Here is a 19156-nt window from a genome sequence, read left to right as displayed (position 1 = left end):
ATATATATATATATGTGTGTATATATATATATATATATATATATATATATATATATATATATATATATATATATATATATATATATATATATATATATATATATATATATATATATATAAATGTCATGGTTTTTAAAACACTTTTAAATGCAATAACGCATAAAGCAATTCAATAATTACATTATTTGAAAAATGTTATTCAATAAATAATGAGGCCATGAAATACAGTGGAACCTTGGGATGCGAGTGCCTCTCAGCTAGATGTTATGCTTTATAACGTGAGTAAAAATGTGGGTTATGAGCCTCCACACCGCGAGTTGGCATAGCGACTATCAAAGTGAAGCCGGTAAATTCCGCCCTATACATCCGCTGTCCGACTGGCTAGCAATAACTTTGGATATTAACATGACTTTGTTTTCCAACTGCTCGAAGGAGGAAAGTGGGTGTAAAGGACGGTGTTGGGAAGAAGCCGATGATTCAAGTCATTGAATTAAATAGATAAATAATCAAAAAACATGAATGAGGTGTAGCCGATTTGATCGTAGTATTGCCAATAATTTGTAAACGGTGGACATGTATCGCTGCTGATGGTGTGTTTGACGGGGAAGTAGCAAGAAGGAGATACAAGTCCACTCTCCAAGGTCAATGCAGTACATTATTGTTATATTTCTTCATAAAACTACTGTAGTCGTTTGTACTACGTACTATTGTATTGTTTTACATACAATATTTTCTATCTAAAAGTTTGTTTTTCTTTTTAAAAAGCATGTTAAAGTTGTGGTGTGGGAGGTGACCAACATGGATTAAATTGATTTTAATTTGATACCAATGTATATACTGTAGATCGACCATGAAATACATGTAACATTAAATATATAATTAATAATATGTTTCAATATAAATATCTAAGATTACATTTCACAATTGAATTGTTTAACTGACAATTGTATAACTTATTTTACATGTCATTTAATGAAGTCATATTTCAATCATCCACCAGTTTAGGGGTTCTTAACCCTTTTTGACCTCAGGGCCCAACTTATCCCCCAGAGAGCAGCCCGGGGCCCACTCAAATATTACCACTTGAATTAGTAATGTTACTCTTAATTTTAATCGTATTGAATAATAATATCTACCGTATTTTTCGGACTATAAGTCGCAGTGTTTTTCATAGGTGCGACTTATACTCAGGAGCGACTTATGTGTGAAATTACTAACACATTACCGTAAAATATCAAATAATATTATTTAGCTCATTCACGTAAGAGACTAGACGTATAAGATTTCGTGGGATTTAGCGATTAGGAGTGACAGGTTGTTTGGTAAACGTATAGCATGTTCTATATGTTATAGTTATTTGAATGACTCTTACCATAATATGTTACGTTAACATACCAGGCACCTTCTCAGTTGGTTATTTATGCCTCATATAACGTACACTTATTCAGCCTGTTGTTCACTATTCTTTATTTATCTTAAATTGCCTTTCAAATGTCTATTCTTGGTGTTGGGTTTTATCAAATACATTTCCCCAAAAAATGCGACTTATATATGTTTTTTTCCTTCTTTATTATGCATTTTTGGCCGGTGCGACTTATACTCCGGAGCGACTTATACTCCGAAAAATACGGTAACCTACATATGGTTTACAACCTTGTCAAATGATATAAAACCATGTGTCAATCTCAAAAATTATTATTTCTTTAAAACAAACCATAGGCTTAGGTCAGGCTGATTAAAACAATAAATACTAACCAAATATACTGGATAAGAAGGGACTTTTTTTTTTTTGTGCTAAAAGGAAAAAACTAATTTATTAGTCATATTTTTTGTGCCTAAGAAACTTCCATGACTTTAGCCCTAGACTTCCTCTGTCTATTTGAGCACCACAAGTGGTGGAAAAATGTATTACATCTGAGAACAGCGGCGGCCCATACGGACCAGAGATGAGAAACAGATATTTTTGGGCGTCCCTCGAGGGAATGTTTAAGACACACTGCATTAGATTTGGACACAAAACAAAATCCTCAATCTGTTCACACCGGTTTTCGGGAATGAAAAAAAAAACTTCTGTCGGTCTGGAAAGTACCGGTGTAAAGTTGGAGTGGAGCATCTGCAGTTCGCTGAAGAGCACCAAGTGGGAGAATGCTCCCAAGTTCTGCTGTAACCATTCACCACTGTTGTCGCTGTGTGAGCTACAACTGGGATCTAGACCAAAAAGGCACAGAAACATTACAAATGCATATGATTAAAGGCCTACTGAAAGCCACTACTACCGACCACGCAGTCTGATAGTTTATATATCAATGATGAAATCTTAACATTGCAACACATGCCAATACGGCCGGGTTAACTTATAAAGTGCAATTTTAAATTTCCCGGGAAATATCCGGCTGAAAACGTCTCGGTATGATGACGTTTGCGCGTGACGTCACGGATTGAACGGAAGTATTGGGACACCATTGTGTCCCGATACAAACAGCGTCTGTTTTCATCGCAAAATTCCACAGTATTCTGGACATCTGTGTTGGTGAATCTTTTGCAATTTGTTTAATGAACAATGGAGACTGCAAAGAAGAAAGCTGTAGGTGGGATCGGTGTATTAGCGGCTGGCTGCAGCAACACAACCAGGAGGACTTTGACTTGGATAGCAGACCCGCTATCCGACGCTAGCCGCCGACCGCACCGATGATCGGGTGAAGTCCTTCGTCGCGCCCTCGATCGCTGGAACGCAGGTTAGCACGGGTCGTGATGAGCAGATGAGGGCTGGCGTAGGTGGAGAGCTAATGTTTTTAGCATAGCTCTGTCGAGGTCCCGTAGCTAAGTTAGCTTCAATGGCGTCGTTAGCAACAGCATTGCTAGGCTTCGCCAGGCTGGACAGCATTAACCGTGTGGTTACAGGTCCAGGATTTGGTTCGGTGTCTCCTGATAGTAGAAGTAATAGTAGTATTGTTGATCTTCTGTCTATCCTTCCAGTCAGGGGCATGTTTCTTCTGTTTCTATCCGCAGTTAAGCACGATGCTATCACGTTAGCTCCGAAGCTAAAGTGCTTCACCGATGTATTGTCGTGGAGATAAAAGTCACTGTGAATGTCCATTTGGCGTTCTCGACTCTCATTTTCAAGAGGATATAGTATCCGAGGTGGTTTAAAATACAAATCCGTGATCCACAATAGAAAAAGGAGAAAGTGTGGAATCCAATGAGCCAGCTTGTACCTAAGTTACGGTCAGAGCGAAAAAAGATACACCTTGGCGTCCTGTACTGCACTCTAATCCTTCACTCTCACTTTCCTCATCCACAAATCTTTCATCTTCGCTCAAATTAATGGGTTATTCGTCGCTTTCTCGGTCCGAATCGCTCTCGCTGCTGGTGTAAACAATGTGCAGATGTGAGGAGCTCTTCAACCTGTGACGTCACGCTACTTCAGGCAAGGCTTTTTTATCAGCGACCAAAAGTTGCGAACTTTATCGTCGATGTTCTCTACTAAATCCTTTCAGCAAAAATATGGCAATATCGCGAAATGATCAAGTATGACACGTAGAATGGACCTGCTATCCCCGTTTCAATAAGAACATTTCATTTCAGTAGGCCTTTAAAGAGTTTTACTTCCTGTCGTACGGTTCATGCATCATCCACTGCATTACTTAGTGTTAGGTAAAAGCCAAGACCTCGTACTCACCAGCCGTGTCATTACGGGTTAGGAAGACCTTAATGAAGTGACTTAGGACTCTTGCTTGTACGGTGATGCTCATGTCTGGCTCCACAAGACTCAGCGTCTGCACACTAAGGTCAGGAGATTGTCCACAAGGGGTCGGTTGAGTATAATGAACAGGGTGTACCAGATGTGAGGACAATGTCTTACATTTGTTGGTAGGTGTTGCAGGTTAAATTCTTGGTTATAAGACATGACAGGAAGTTAGAGGAGACTGCGGGTAGAAATGGGCGCAGCGTGCGGTTGAACCAGAGCTGGATGAAGGCAGGATCGTTAACGAAGGAATCGGGGAAGAAGTTCAAACGGACTTCTCCAATAGCGTCCAAAATCACGGATGACGCAGGATTTTGGGGATCATACGTCTGCACAAAGAAACACACCTGAGACACCTTGTTCTGATCAGTAATCAAAACAATTCCGATTGTGCTACCATGTTGGCGAGAAGCTCCAGAGACTGATTGAGCACATGAGAGGTCTTGGAGAGAAGGAGCTTCCAGATGGGCGTGGAGCCGCTGGCGTTGGCCGAGCGGTTACAATTTAATATCATGGCCAGATCCTGGGCTGTTAGCGACGCGAGCTGTGTGGTCAAAAGAGCAAAGAAGGTGAACGGCGGTCACACACTCAAACATTCCTAAACAAATGCAGAAAGGTTACCGATGCACATGCAAATTCCTCCACTGCAAAGTCACAAAAACGTCCCTCCAACGTGTTGTTGTCCAGGTGGAGCTGGAGCGCTGTGCTGTTTGAAAAAATATATATAAGCCTATAATAAAATGTTTGGAATTACATGAATTATATTCTTTTGACAGTGGGTTTGTTTTTGCCTCATTCCACTTGCTGGATGCAGCTACTGGGAGTCTCCATTGCAGCCTTCAAAGCCCTCAGGATAACTTCAAAACCCTTCATCAATGTTTTATATACAAATTGCAAGTGTATATATAATGTAGTATGGTTGTGAATCTTTGGGTGTCCCACGATTCGATTCAAAATCGATTTTTGGGGTCACGATTTGATTCAAAAACTATTTTTTTTCAATTCAACACGATTCTCGATTGAAAAACAATTTTTTTTTTTAAATTTTTTTAAAATGAAAACAATACACAACAATACCATAATAATGCAATACAATTTCAAAACCAAACCCGACCCAGCAACATTCAGAATAGCAATAAACAGAGCAATTCAGAGCAATTGAGGACACACAAACACGACACGGAACATTCTAAAAGTAGTGAGACAAAAATGAATATTATCAACAACAGTATCAATATTAGTAAAAAATTTCAACATAGCAGTGATTAAAAATCCTTCATTGATATTATCATTACAAACATTAATAAAAAAAAAATTACAAAAAATTAACAATAGTGTCACAGTGGCTTACACTTGCATCGCATCTCATAAACTAAATGTCTAATGATAATGTCAATGAGGGATTTTTAATCACTGCTATGTTGAAATTGTCACTAATATTGATACTGTTGTTGATAATATTCATTTTTGTTTCACTACTTTTGGTTTGTTCTGTGTCGTGTTTGTGTCTCCTCTCAATTGCTCTGTTTAGTGCAGTTCTGAGTGTTGCTGGGTCGGGTTTGGTTGTGGAATTGGATTGCATTGTTATGGTATTGCTGTGTATTGTTTTGTTGGATTGATTAATTCCAAAAATAAAAATAAAAAAAAATTCATAATAAAAATAAAAAAAAAACAATTTAAAAAAAAAAGAGAATCGATTCTGAATCGCACAACGTGAGAATCGCGATTCGAATTTGAATCGATTTTTTCCCACACCCCTATAATGTAGTAACAGACACAATCAATATGTAATATGTACAATATTTACCATGTTTTAGGTCATTTTAACATTACCATAACTTATTTCTTTAGCGCATTTACTTCTGTTTCCATAGCAACGCACTTTCGACTTCCAGCAACAAAACGTGTGTTCCTACTTCCGGAGAAAAAAAACACATGTGTGTTCTAATCATGGCAGACTTGGTAAGAGACAAGGAAGACAGTTATTTTTGGACAAATGAAAATTCACAACTTTATCTTTTTGAACCTGAATGTACAGAGGATGACATGCTGCTTATAGAAGCGAGCACGAAGAGAGGGTGAAGTTAAAGAGGTAAAGGGAGCAGTGAGCAGCAGCGTGCGCCGCGCTCGGGAATCATTTGGTGATTTAACCCCCCAATTCCAACTGTTGCGGCAGACGGAAGCTGAGAGAGTCAGGACCAGCATGACTTGACGCTGCAAGTGGGGAGCTTGGAGCCAAGCTATGCCGATAATAAACGGCGTGCTTACCCAAAATCAACTGGGAAAAAAACTTTGCCGGCCAGCTTGTCCAAACAGACAACTGTCAATTGACTGGACTTGACTATGCAGGGAGATGTGTGATTTCTCGTTTTGAAAGTGAGACAACACGCTAACCACTCACCCACCTGGACTGATTCACTGGGATTTTTTTTACATTTTATTTCCTCCATGTTGCTTTACTGTAGCTCTTGTATTAAGAACCCCATGTGGCAATCATCTGACTTCTGGTATTGTCTGTTCCCCCCTCTTAACTGGCCTGAGCCATGGCACCTGTGTCAGAACCACACTCACCTGTCGACTCCCATACAAATCTCCGTCTCTGTGAACAGCAACACATGAGTGAGTGACAATGAAGCATTATTTTACAGGTGAATCTAAGAGCACTTACCATTGGATGAGGTCACGTTGCACTGATCGGAGGGAGAGAGAGAAAGAGAATACGTTTAGTCGCAAAAGTTACACTGCCGTAAAGTCTGTACCAATCATTAAAAAAAAAAGGGATATTATGGATCATCACCTCGCTGCTGTATATGATGCAACCTGCAAACAAACACAAATTATTATGAACAAACTGTTACAGACTTTTGAGTAGCAGCCAATTCTTGAAACACGGTCTTTTACACAGTTCTTAAGAATCCTGGAAACTTGGACCATTTCATTGTCCCAAACATAATTTATATTTGCATGGGTGACACTTTAGTATGGGGAAAATATTCTAAGTAACAAAGACTTAATTAAGAGTTATTTGGGCACAAGGGGAACATATTGTAAGTAACAAAGACTTCATTTAGAGTTATTTGGCTAGGGTTGGGGTTAGGGTTAGAGCAGTGGTCCCCAAACTTTTTGACTCCGGGGCCGCATTGGGGTAAAACAATTTGGCTGGGGGCTGTGCTATATATATATATATATATATATATATATATATATATATATATATATATATATATATATATATATATATATATATATATATATATATATATATATATATATATATATATATATATTATATGTACATGTGTGTGTGTGTATATATGTATATGTAAACGTGTATATATGTGTGTGTATATATGTATATGTCTATGTATATGTCCATATGTATGTGTATATATGTATATATATATATATGTATGTGTGTATATGTGTATATATGTATATGTGTGTATATATATATGTATTCATATATTCCTCACGCACTAATTGACTTAAAGAGCGCACTTGCTGCATGTCATGTTATCGATGGTAAAATGCATTTTTAGACAATATAATTTGCCTGAGTGGCTAGGAGACGGTAGAAAAAGGACTAGTAAGGACAAATTTAAAAAAAAAAAATAATAATACAAAAATAAATAAATAAATACAAAAAATTTTATTGATTTTTTTTAACTTGGGACTTCCCGCGGGCCGGATTTTGGACGCTGGGGGGCCGTATCTGGCCCGCGGGCCGTAGTTTGGGGACCTCTGGGTTAGAGGGTTAGGGCCATGCAGAATAAGGCATTAATAAGTACTTAATAATGACTAATTAAGAGCCAATTTGTTACTAATTTGCATGTTAATAAGAAACTAATTAATGGTGAATATGTTCCCTAAATTGACCCTAGTGTGTGAATGTGAGTGTGAATGTTGTCTGTCTATCTGTGTTGGCCCTGCGATGAGGTGGCGACTTGTCCAGGGTGTACCACGCCTTCCGCCCGAATGCAGCTGAGATAGGCTCCAGCACCCCCTGCGACCCCAAAAGGGACAAGCGGTAGAAAATGGATGGATTGATGTTCCTCATACTAAAGTGTTACCTTGACAACTTTACAACTTGACTGCTACTTCCTGACTTATATTTCCTCTTGATCTAAATATGGTCATAAATACAGTATTTGTTTATGATGAAAAAGGTATGGATACTTTTAGATGTGAAACTTTATGTCTAAATGAACAATCATTTTAAAAATGTTTTACAATGTAAATAAAGTATCTTTACACTACAGTAATTTATCTTTGTATTGTATTTCCAGTTGTATGTCTGTTACGGCCCAGGCCTTGTGGAGGCCTGTTTGGCCACCTCCTCTGCCTCTCTCTCTCCCTTTCATTAAAACGGTATTTGGTAACTTAGAATTTTTAATTTTACATGTTACTTTTTCCGATTTGGTACTATAATATGTATGTCTCTTTTAACTTTTTAAATATCATTAGTTTGATGTACAGTTTATGTGTTGTAAAAATCAAAACAAAAAAACTTTTGAGAGACAAATCTGGGTTTATTTGATCTATTCTACCATACAATTTGGCCAGAGTATCATGAATTATTTTGGACTTGCAACGACAACCACAATAAATATTTTTTTAACCAAATCCAAAATTATTCCATGGTTCTTGTATTAGATCTCATCAGATTGTGCCGAAATAGTTCAGAATCACAACTTTTGTGGGTAAAGAGGCAGCAATTAAATTGCACAAAAGAGCTAAGATAGAAAGACTAGATTTAAAGAAAAAATACTAAAAACTGGTGAAATTACCTAGCTGTGTAGATACAGATAATTTTACTTGATAAAACATCCGAAATTAAAATTTGAGGGAGGGTTTTCTTGGGTCGATGCATTAATGGTAAGTCTATCTTGTGTCTTTTTTATGGTGTTTAAAATTAAAAAAAATAAAATAAAATAATAATAATAATAAAAATAATAATAAAAAAAAAAATTTGTATATCTAAGAATTATCAGGACTTGTAAGATAAAAAAAAATTATTCCAGAAAAAAGGCATTATTCAGCTTGCAATTCTTAGATAAAGGCGAACTGCACCTTTTTTTGGAATTTTGCCTATCGTTCACAACCTATATGAGAGACGAGAACACATGTCTTTTAAAAAAAATATTTTTTAAGATGATAAAAAATGCTTAGAAGATGTGGCTAATGAAGTTACCGTTGTAGCCTTCAAAGCCATCCAAAAAGAACTTCAAAACCCTCCAACATTTTATATACACGCTCCAAGTCTCTATATAGTCTCTATATATGTAGTAACAGACACGTTCATAACATTATGTAATATGTTCAATATTTAGCATATTTTGATATTTAATACATTTTCTTTGGAGCATTTATTTCCGTTTCCATAGCGGTGCACTTCGACTCCGGCAACAAATATGTGTTCCTACTTCTGTGTAGTAATCAATGCAGACTATTTTCGGACAATTAAGGATTCACAACCTTATCTTTTTGAAGCCGAATATACAGAGGATGAACTACTGCTTCTAGAAGCCAGCACAAAGGAAGAGTGAGACGTTGGAGCAGATGAAAGCCGAGAGAGTGAGGTCGGCGTGACTCGAAGCTGCAAAATGTGGAATTTGAAGATAATGCTATTTCGACATAAATGGCGTGCTTACCCAAATACACCAGAAAAAAAACGTCCCCAGCCAGCTGGACCAAACGCACAACTGTCCATCGAGTGAGTCACTTTATATCGATCATGATACACACAGCACGTCATGCGTGTTAGTACAACTACAGTACATATGCTGTCTGGCTAGCTGTGTACAAACGAAACATGAAATGTGGGCTAATACTTTACAGATACTGTAATATCATTGTTCACATTTTTCACTCAGTACAGTTTGGTGTCGTATCGCATTGTGTTGTGCATTACAAACTCAAAATCCATTCAGATGCTGACCCAGAAGGTAGCTTATCTCTTTCCGTAATTAGCTTTTATGGCTAATACCGAAGCACGCCGATGTGTTACTACGCTAGCAAAACAGTTCCTCTGTGTTTGCTCTTACAATAACAATATCACTACAGCTTGGTTATTACACAGGTTATAGAACGTAAATGAAGTATTGTTGCCGGTTTTTGAATGCATTTTTAAAGTTATTTAGAGGTAGATTTGATTGCTCCATTAGCTGCACTGCTAGCCACCAAGAACGACCCGATGTTTACATGTTAGAATGCAAAACAAACCAAAACCTTTTGTCTTTTTGTCTCTCATAAAGATGGTCAACAATAGGAAAAATTCCAAAAAAAGTGCAGTTCTCCTTTAAATAAAGCATCCTCGGCAATGTTCCCTCTAATTTTTCATGTGTGTGAGCAAACGCAAAAACTCCCTGAGCATTCAGTGGAGCCCATGTGAGCAACATCAGTGGCTACACCAGCAGCACACCTGTCCCAAACCTGACTAAATAACAAGTTCAATCTCCATCCATCCATCCATTTTCTACCGCTTGTCCCTTTCGGGGTCGCTGGAGCCTATCTCAGCTGCATTCGGGCGGAAGGCGGGGTACACCCTGGACAAGTCCCCACCTCATCGCAGGGCCAACACAGATAGACAGACAACATTCAAATAATCAAATGACAGCAGTCATTTCCATTTCTAATATAAGTGTTTAGGCCCACTTACAATGACAATAACAACAAATATTGTTTTTCATGAACTGTGTACTTGTATTGTTTGTCTGGGTGAAGGTCCTGCTTTGGAAATCATTTGTACCCCTTTCAGACATTGCATTTAGTTCCCATTAAAACATTCACATGTTGCACAATGAGATGTAAGCAGGGGATCATGTGTACATTCCTGCAACTTCCTGTTTGCAAAAAATATATTTTTATCAGTATTTATTTAATATACTAACAGCATTTCATGATTAATATTTATAAATTAAGATTCCTAATAAATGACACTAGAATAAGCACACATTTGATTGGTAAATCATAGTGTAACGACCTGGAATGACACTTTATGTGTGGTGTTGGAGTTGTCCGACTTTTTGTGTGGCTGTAAACGCATCACTGGCTAAGAGCCATATGTGCATGTGTTGGCGCAAGTGAGAAAGAGCGAGCGGCTGCTGTTGATATAACAAAGTTGCTTTTGGTCTGGTTTGTACTGCAGAAAATGACCACTTTTGCTAGATATCATTTTTTTTACTAATGTTTTGGTGATGTGTTTATGGCCGACATTAATGAGTTTTACTCAGTAACGTGATGGATGGAATTCATGTCCTCAAAGCGTCTCGACAGACGTTACAATATTTGAACAATGATGACGAAAACGGTTTTCTCTGTCGTGTCCGTGTGTCGAAAATTGTTATGCGCTTATTTTTTTATTTGATTTTGTGCGTGGCATAGATTTGCCGTGCGCAGAGGACGCTTGAGCAGTGCGCAATTGCAGGGAACGTTGATCCTCGGGTATTTGCAGAATCTTTAAACAAGATTTTCTATGTGGAGAAAAAACTAAATATCGTATTTAAATAGTTATTGTCTCAATTCTAACATTTTCGGACTAGAATAGACAGAATATAATTATTCATGCAAAAATTATATGATTGGTCAATGGCTACAAATAAGCAAATAGCTCTTAAAAGTAGGGACATTTCTAGAAATAGAATCTTGGCAAGTGGCAAATAATTTGCGGTGTAGCGGGGTGTGTTTTAACAGATCTGGTTTGCACCTCACCAGGGGGGATGAGTTTGGACAGCTCCCTCTTTCTGTCCGTGATGATTGACGCCACATTGAGTGGAACTTTCACCACAGCCAAGTCCAGTCTGGCAAATCTGTAGCATCATTAAGGCATGAACATGACATTCCTACAACTCATTTTAAGTGAGACAAAGCACATCAGGTGTGAACTCACAGTGTTTTGTATGAGGAACAGGAAAAGTTTCCATTGGAATCCTAGGGAGAAGAAAACTTGGTTACTGACGAGAATCTACTGTGTGTTCAAACTATAAATTGATTAGTACCTTGTAGGGTTGTACGGTATAGTGGTATTAGTAGAGTACCGCGATAACTAATGAATCATATTCGGTACTATACCGCCTCTGAAAAGTACCGGTCCGCCCCCCCGCATTCCCGTTGTCGTCACGTCGTGACATTGCTGGTTTACGAACAGACGAGCATCTTCGGCAGCGCACAATCACAGAGTACTTACAAGCAGACACAGTGTGTAGACAGAAAAGGGAAAACGGACGCATTTTGGCTTAAAAACTAACGATAAAGGTGAAGTTATAACACTGAAACGCCCATCGGAAGAGGTGCTTTAAGACATGACTAGCTGGCATGTGGGCGTGACACAGTTCGCCCCCTTTTGAAACTGTGTCGTCACAACTCCCTCCTCCACCATAACGTAGCTAGCGGCTAAAGTCCAGCCCCAGTCGGCAGTGTTTTGGCTACTTCTAAATCACTAATCCTGGCCTCCATGGCGACAAATAAAGTAAGTTTCTTACAAGTATCATTATCACTGCAGGACGAGGAATAGCTAAACATGCTTCACTACACACCGTAGCTCATCGGCGTCACAAAGTAAACAAACGCCATTGGTGGATCTACACCTGACATCCACTGTAATGATACCAAGTACAGGAGCGTATCGAGTCGATACTATGATTAGGTCGATATTTTTTGGCATCACAACATCTTCTTTAGTTTTTTTTAAAATTTACATTATGTTTATAAACTCAGTAAAAATGTCTTTGGACACATGACGATTTTGAATGTGACTATTGTATGATTCTGTAACGAGTTGGTATCGGATTGATACCTACATTTGTGTATAATCCAAAACTAATGTAAATTATCAAACAACAGAAGATTAAGTGATTATTACATTTTAACAGAAGTGTAGATAGAACATGTTAGAAAAGGGAAAGTAAGCAGATATTAACAGTAAATGAACAACTAGATTAATAATTCATTTGCTACCACTTGTCCTTAATAATGTTGACAAAATAATAGAATTAAAAATGACACAATATGTTACTGCATACATCAGCAGCTAAATTAGGAGCCTTTGTTTGTTTACTTACTAATAAAAGACAAGGTGTCTTGTATGTTCACTATTTTATTTAAGGACAAAATTGTAATAACAAACATATTGTCACGGCGTGGGCGCACCCCAGTGCGCATTTATTTGTGCACCGCGCTGGGCGCACCTCCAAGAGCGCGCTGGCGCGCGCCACTCCTGCTGCAGCAAGCGGCTGCATTCAATCGGCTCAATCAGCACTGAACACACCTGTCGTTAATGAGCTTCCTGCCTTCTTAAGCCAGTGCAAACCTGGATTCCGGGCCAGAACGTAGCAATCTGTTCCAGTAAGCCGACACTCTCTCTGTGTTTTCTCCCTCTGCGTTTTCTCCCCCTCCGTGTTCATTTGTCTCGTGTTCCCTTGTCGTTTCCAGCAGCCTTTCTCCGTATCCGCGTCACAAGATGTATGTCTCGTCTCCCTGTATTCCCTCGGGTTGCCTGGCTGCCGCTTGGATCTCGACCTCCCGCCTGGACAGGGACTTTGACGCCTCGCCCCTGCCCTTGACCTCACGCCTGCCCACAGACCTCAGAGCCTGCCTTGCCCCCTCCGAGACTTCCGCACCTCGCTCAACACTACCGGTAACACACTACAGCTAATCTCTACACACAGTCTCACACCACACACATTTTGGATTAGTTCACACACTCCATTTCTATTGTAATATATAATAAATGTAGAGTTAACGACGTCCCCGCTGTCTGTGCCGTCTTCTTCCCCTGTACACACGTAACACATATGTTTAATGTACCGTAAGATTTTTTGTTAAAATAAAGCCAATAATGCCATTTTTTGTGGTCCCCTTTATTTAGAAAAGTACCAAAAAGTACCGAAAAGTATCGAAATAATTTTGGTACCGGTACCTTGTCAAGATAATCAAGAAGGCGCGCGAGAAATTCAGGGATGTTCTTGTGCTCCTCAGGTGATTCAGTCAGTTGATCAAACAGTTGGTTGATGATAACACCCTGCTCAGGAAGACTGGGAAGCTGCAAGAAGAGCAGCTGCACTCGCTGTGTTGCAGTCAGAAGTGGAAGCGCTTCCAGCTAAACGCACAACAAACAACAATATTATGATGATGTTTGGCGGTCAGAAGGTCATAACAGACTTTGGCCTCACAGGGTCGAACTCTGGGTTAAGCATCAGGATCTCTTGGAGAGACCAATACTGGGAATATGGACCCACGTTGTCCATCAACCACTGGGCGCTGCTATTGTATCCGGAGAGACAGCCAGGGCCTGCACACCATGTATAAACATTTTTATTATTCATATGATTTGTTTTAAAATATAAAAAAATGAAATAAGTGACGTGAGCACCTGAGTGGGGACGAGACAGAAAACGCTTGATAAATTCCTCCAAAACCAACTGATCCAGGAACGAGTCCACGCTGTTAAAGGTTTGCGCGAACGCCTGCAAACTGACATTGAAACGTCACTTAGTGTACTTTGTTTTTCCCACCAACTCTAATTTGCTACTGAACTCTCTAATTATCCAGGAAAAATACACATAAAATCCCAATTGAGCTTTTAAAGCATGTCATTAAAAGTTCACTCCATTGCAAGTGGACGATAATATGCTAGCTAACCTGTAGCATCACAGTAGCTTGTCGGTATGATTTACCCATTTAGCATCTTTAGCTATTAGGATTCTAGATGTTTGAAATTATCAGTATTATTGGAAAAAATACTTAAACTTGGTAGGTCTACTTGTTTACACTCAAGAGCCACAATTAGCTATTATATCCTTCAAATGTAACCATGAAATGTTCACATTACTAAAACGCTAACTATTAGCATAACATGAGGTTGTTGGTGCAACTACCTAGTATTTTTGATTGTTTGTCTTTAAAAATGAAAGTATTATATTTTTTACATATACACAATAGGTACACTATTATCCTTTCATAACATTAGCTTATCGGAATAACTTAGCCACTTCTTTAATTTAGCATTTTTAATTGAGCTATTCACATTATTCAAGAGACAAATCTATGACGTAAAGGTTCCAAATACACTGTGCAAAAACATTAAAAGACCTCACCTTTAGCACAACATGAACCTGTTAGCACATTGACATGTCAAGTTTAGCGTAAATTCAAATGCAAGAAAAAACACAATTACAATTTTATAATTGTTTTCACGCATCCAAGATTCAAAGCTAAAAAAATCATGTAAATTACCTAATTAGTAGATACTATAATGTAAGCTATTTGACGAACTTAGCCACTTAGCATCTTAACTGAGAGTTTTCCTTTAATTGTTTACCAACATTACCAGACATTTAGTCAGTGGTTAGTAATGTTTGGCACTCAGCAACAAATTCATATCACTTATTATGTAAATGTTTAGCCAGCCCACCACGAGTATGTTGGTAGCTTAGCCACTTAGCATATTAGCATACAAACTTATTTTAGAGTTAGGTCAACAAAGTATGTTATCTTTAGACCGGGGGTCAGCAACCCGCAGCTCTAGAACCACATGCAGCTCTTGAACGACGCCCTGGTGGCTCCATGGAGCTTTTTCAAAAATGTATTGCAATGGAAAAAAATGGGGTGAAAAATATATTTTTTGTTGTAATATGGTTTCTGTAGGAGGTGAAACATGACACAAACCTTCCCAATTGTTAGAAATCCCACTGTTTAATATGTTTGTGTTTGTGCTTCACTGATGAGAGTATTTGGCGAGCGCCGTTTTGTCCTACTAATTTCAGCGGCCCTTGAACTCACCGTTGTGTGGACTGTGACTCAACTGTTTGTTTACATGTATAACTTTCTCCGACGCTGCCACAGAAAGACGTGTTTTATGCCACTCCTACTTTGTCTCATTTTGTCCACCAAACGTTTTATACTGTGCGTGAATGCACAAAGGTGAGCTTTGTTGATATTATTGACTTGTTATGGAGTCCTAATCAGGCATATTTGGTCACTGCATGACTGCAAGCTAATCGATGCTAACATGCTATTTAGGCTAGCTGTATGTACATATTGCATCATTATGCCTCGTTTGTAGGTATATTTGAGCTCATTTAATTTCCTTTACTTATGTCTTGGGTCGGCAACCCGCGGCTCTAGAGCCGCATTTAGCGCCGCCCGAGTGGCTCTCTGGAGCTTTTTCAAAAATGTATGAAAAATGGAAAAAGATGAGGGGGAAAAAATATATTTTTTGTTTTAATAATCTGTAGGAGGACAAACATGACACAAACTTCCCTAATTGTTATAAAGCACACTGTTTATATTAAACATGCTTCACTGATTCGAGTATTTGGCGAGCGCCGTTTTGTCCTACTAATTTTGGCGGTCCATGAACTCACCGTAGTTTGTTCACATGTATAACTTTCTCCGACTTTCTAGGACGTGTTTTATGCCACTTCTTTTTCTGTCTCATTTTGTCCACCAAACTTTTAATGTTGTGCGTGAATGCACAAAGGTGAGTTTTGTTGATGTTATTGACTTGTGTGGACTGCGAATCGGGCAGATTTGGTCACTGCATGACTGCAAGCTAATCGATGCTAACATGCTATTTAGGCTAGCTATATGTACATATTGCATCATTATGCCTCATTTGTAGGTATATTTGAGGTCATTTAGTTTCCTTTAAATCCTCTTAATTCGGTTTATATCTCATGACACATGTATGTAATAAGGCTTTTATATTTTTGCGGCTCCAGACAGACTTGTTTTTGTATTTTTGGTCCAATATGGCTCTTTCAACATTTTGGGTTGCCGACCCCTGACTTATGTCCTCTGTGTATTTAGTTTATTTTCCCATGTTTCATGACACATTATCTGTATGTAATATTGGCTACATTTCTGATAGTTGTTAGTGTGCCATGTTGTTACAGTCCACAGCAAACGTTACCCAGCTTCCATTAAAAGAAGACAGCCTGCCGTTTCCTTTAACTTGAACACACACATCTATACCTTTGGCCATTCTAAGACAGTAATTTCCAGAAGTTATCTCAATCTCTGAGAAGTTTTACTAATGTTTTCCAATGTTGTAAAAATGTGTAGAATAAATATTACATTTCAACATTTCTGTCAACGAATATTTGCGTCAGCCAGCGACACATAGTCCTGTTGATAGTAGGCTAATATAGCTAATTAGCCACTTACATCATGTGTTGCCATCATTATAACACTTATATAAGTCTTTTGCGGCTCCAGACAGATTACTTTTTTGTATTTTTGGTCCAACATGGCTCTTTCAACATTTTGAAATGCCGATCCCTGCTTTAGACGTTAGAGCAGGCTGTTAATACGTAAAATACATGTATTTTTTTCTAACTTGCTGATTGAAATTTGATAAAGGGCTTACTTGACTGCTTCGCTTACATTTGTTGATATGCTTGACAGCTGAAATTTCTGAGGCTCAGACATCGCAGGAAACTCGACGACGCCACGGGCAGGAAGCGTGCGAGGCGCCTGGAGAACCACTTGGCGATGACGGTGCTGTTATTCAGCTGTTCATCACTCAGCATCGCCAGTCGGATCTCTCCGATCACGTCCAAAATGGCTTGCATTGACGGTACAATCTCATTTATAGGCTGCAGAAAGACACACGACTGTGACTCATTATCTTGTTTTAATTGATCCTTTTCTTTTGTTTGAATTGTTTTATGAACCTTATCAGCCAGGATGTCCAAAGCCGGATCCAAGACGGCGTTATGATTAGTGAGCACGATCTTCCACAGCGTTACGGAATGCTTGCTTACGTTGGGCACACCGCATGACATCAGGGATGCCAGCTGATTGGCCGTGAAGTTTGGCAGCTGATGTGAGACGGGTCAAAAGGTCAGTCAATCTTCAATCAGCGAAGAGTAGAATAAAAAAAAAAAAAGAGTCACCTACCTTTGCACAAGCATATTCCTCCAAGGTGAAGTTGCAGGGGACGTCCGATGATGTGTCAAAGTGCAATTGAAGCTCAGAGCTGCGAGAATAGCATGTTAGCACAACAACAACAACAACATGGCATGCAGCATTGACAAATATGAGATTTATTTTACCTGTTGATTCCTTTGCAGACCTCAGTAGCTGCGAAATTGCATACAGTTAAAATCATTTTTGTATAGTGCCCAGGTGGTGCGTTTTTCCAAAGTATTTCTTCAAATTGTGAGTCTTGAGAGTGTTTATTTACCTAACTGCAGATAGTCCTAAGTGCTAATGAGGCACTTTTATTATTGGAAAACATAATCATGATGATTCATTACCTTAAAGGCCTACTGAAAGCCACTGCTACTGACCACGCAGTCTGATAGTTTATATATCAATGATGACATCTTAACATTGCAACACATGCCAATACGGCCGGGCTAGATTAGTAAAGTGCAATTTTAAATTTCCCGCGAAATATTCTGCTGAAAACGTCTCGGTATGATGACGTTTGCGCGTGACGTCACGGATTGTGCGGACATATTGGGACACCATTGTGGCCAGCTATTAAGTCGTCTGTTTTCATCGCAAAATTCCACAGTATTCTGGACATCTGTGTTGGTGAATCTTTTGCAATTTGTTTAATGAACAATGAAGACAGCAAAGAAGAAAGCTGTAGGTGGGAAGCGGTGTATTAGCGGCTGGCTGCAGCAACACAACCAGGAGGACTTTGAGTCGGATAGCAGACGCGCTACCATGAGTATGCAGCTTTGGCTTCCAAGCATTTGATTTCTTGCCCGTCCGTGCGTGCCGCTATGTGCATGTCACGTACGTAACTTTGGGGAAATATATGTGCTGTATGAACTTTACGGAGGTGAACGGTACTTTGGTCTGTGGGATTGAGTGGGTTGTGCGGGTGTTTGATTTGTATCGGCGGGTTATATGGACGGGAGGGGGGAGGTGTTTGTTATGCGGATTAATTTGTGGAATATTAAATATAAGCCTGGTTGTGTTGTGGCTAATAGAGTATATATATGTCTTGTGTTTATTTACTGTTTTAGTCATTCCCAGCTGAATATCAGGTCCCACCCGCCTCTCACAGCATCTTCCCTATCTAAATCGCTTCCACTGCCCTCTAATCCTTCACTCTCACTTTCCTCATCCAAGAATCTTTCATCCTCGCTCAAATGAATGGGGTAATCGTCGCTTTCTCGGTCCGAATCGCTCACGCTGCTGGCGTCCATGATTGAAAACAATGTGCAGATGTGAGGAGCTCCACAACCTGTGACGTCACGCTACTTCCGGTACAGGCAAGGCTTTTTTATCAGCGACCAAAAGTTGCGAACCTTATCGTCGATGTTCTCTACTAAATCCTTTCAGCAAAAATATGGCAATATCGCGAAATGATCAAGTATGACACATAGAATGGACCTGCTATCCCCATTTAAATAAGAAAATTTCATTTCAGTAGGCCTTTAATACGCATCCTAA

General features: G+C 39.0%; 1 protein-coding gene across 1 annotated transcript in view; it reads right to left on the bottom strand.

Moving 5' to 3' along the window:
- LOC133639917 (uncharacterized) overlaps positions 1-19156 on the bottom strand; it is a 105956-nt gene that overhangs the window by 39451 nt on the left and 47349 nt on the right. Inside the window, exons 22-38 of the mRNA XM_062033608.1 lie at positions 17800-17827; positions 17645-17723; positions 17419-17565; positions 17129-17340; positions 14115-14215; positions 13915-14033; positions 13662-13841; positions 11634-11674; positions 11456-11553; positions 6543-6565; positions 6414-6435; positions 6317-6344; positions 4367-4451; positions 4143-4289; positions 3863-4074; positions 3680-3783; positions 2090-2208 (exon numbers count right to left, since the gene is read on the bottom strand). Of these exons, the coding sequence (XP_061889592.1) occupies positions 2090-2208; positions 3680-3783; positions 3863-4074; positions 4143-4289; positions 4367-4451; positions 6317-6344; positions 6414-6435; positions 6543-6565; positions 11456-11553; positions 11634-11674; positions 13662-13841; positions 13915-14033; positions 14115-14215; positions 17129-17340; positions 17419-17565; positions 17645-17723; positions 17800-17827 (1745 nt within the window). The remainder of the gene's footprint in view (positions 1-2089; positions 2209-3679; positions 3784-3862; positions 4075-4142; positions 4290-4366; positions 4452-6316; positions 6345-6413; positions 6436-6542; positions 6566-11455; positions 11554-11633; positions 11675-13661; positions 13842-13914; positions 14034-14114; positions 14216-17128; positions 17341-17418; positions 17566-17644; positions 17724-17799; positions 17828-19156) is intronic.

Source organism: Entelurus aequoreus, linkage group LG22, assembly GCF_033978785.1.
Source record: "Entelurus aequoreus isolate RoL-2023_Sb linkage group LG22, RoL_Eaeq_v1.1, whole genome shotgun sequence".
In the NCBI taxonomy this organism is placed as follows: domain Eukaryota; kingdom Metazoa; phylum Chordata; class Actinopteri; order Syngnathiformes; family Syngnathidae; genus Entelurus; species Entelurus aequoreus.
This window is presented reverse-complemented; position numbering and strand designations above follow the sequence as displayed.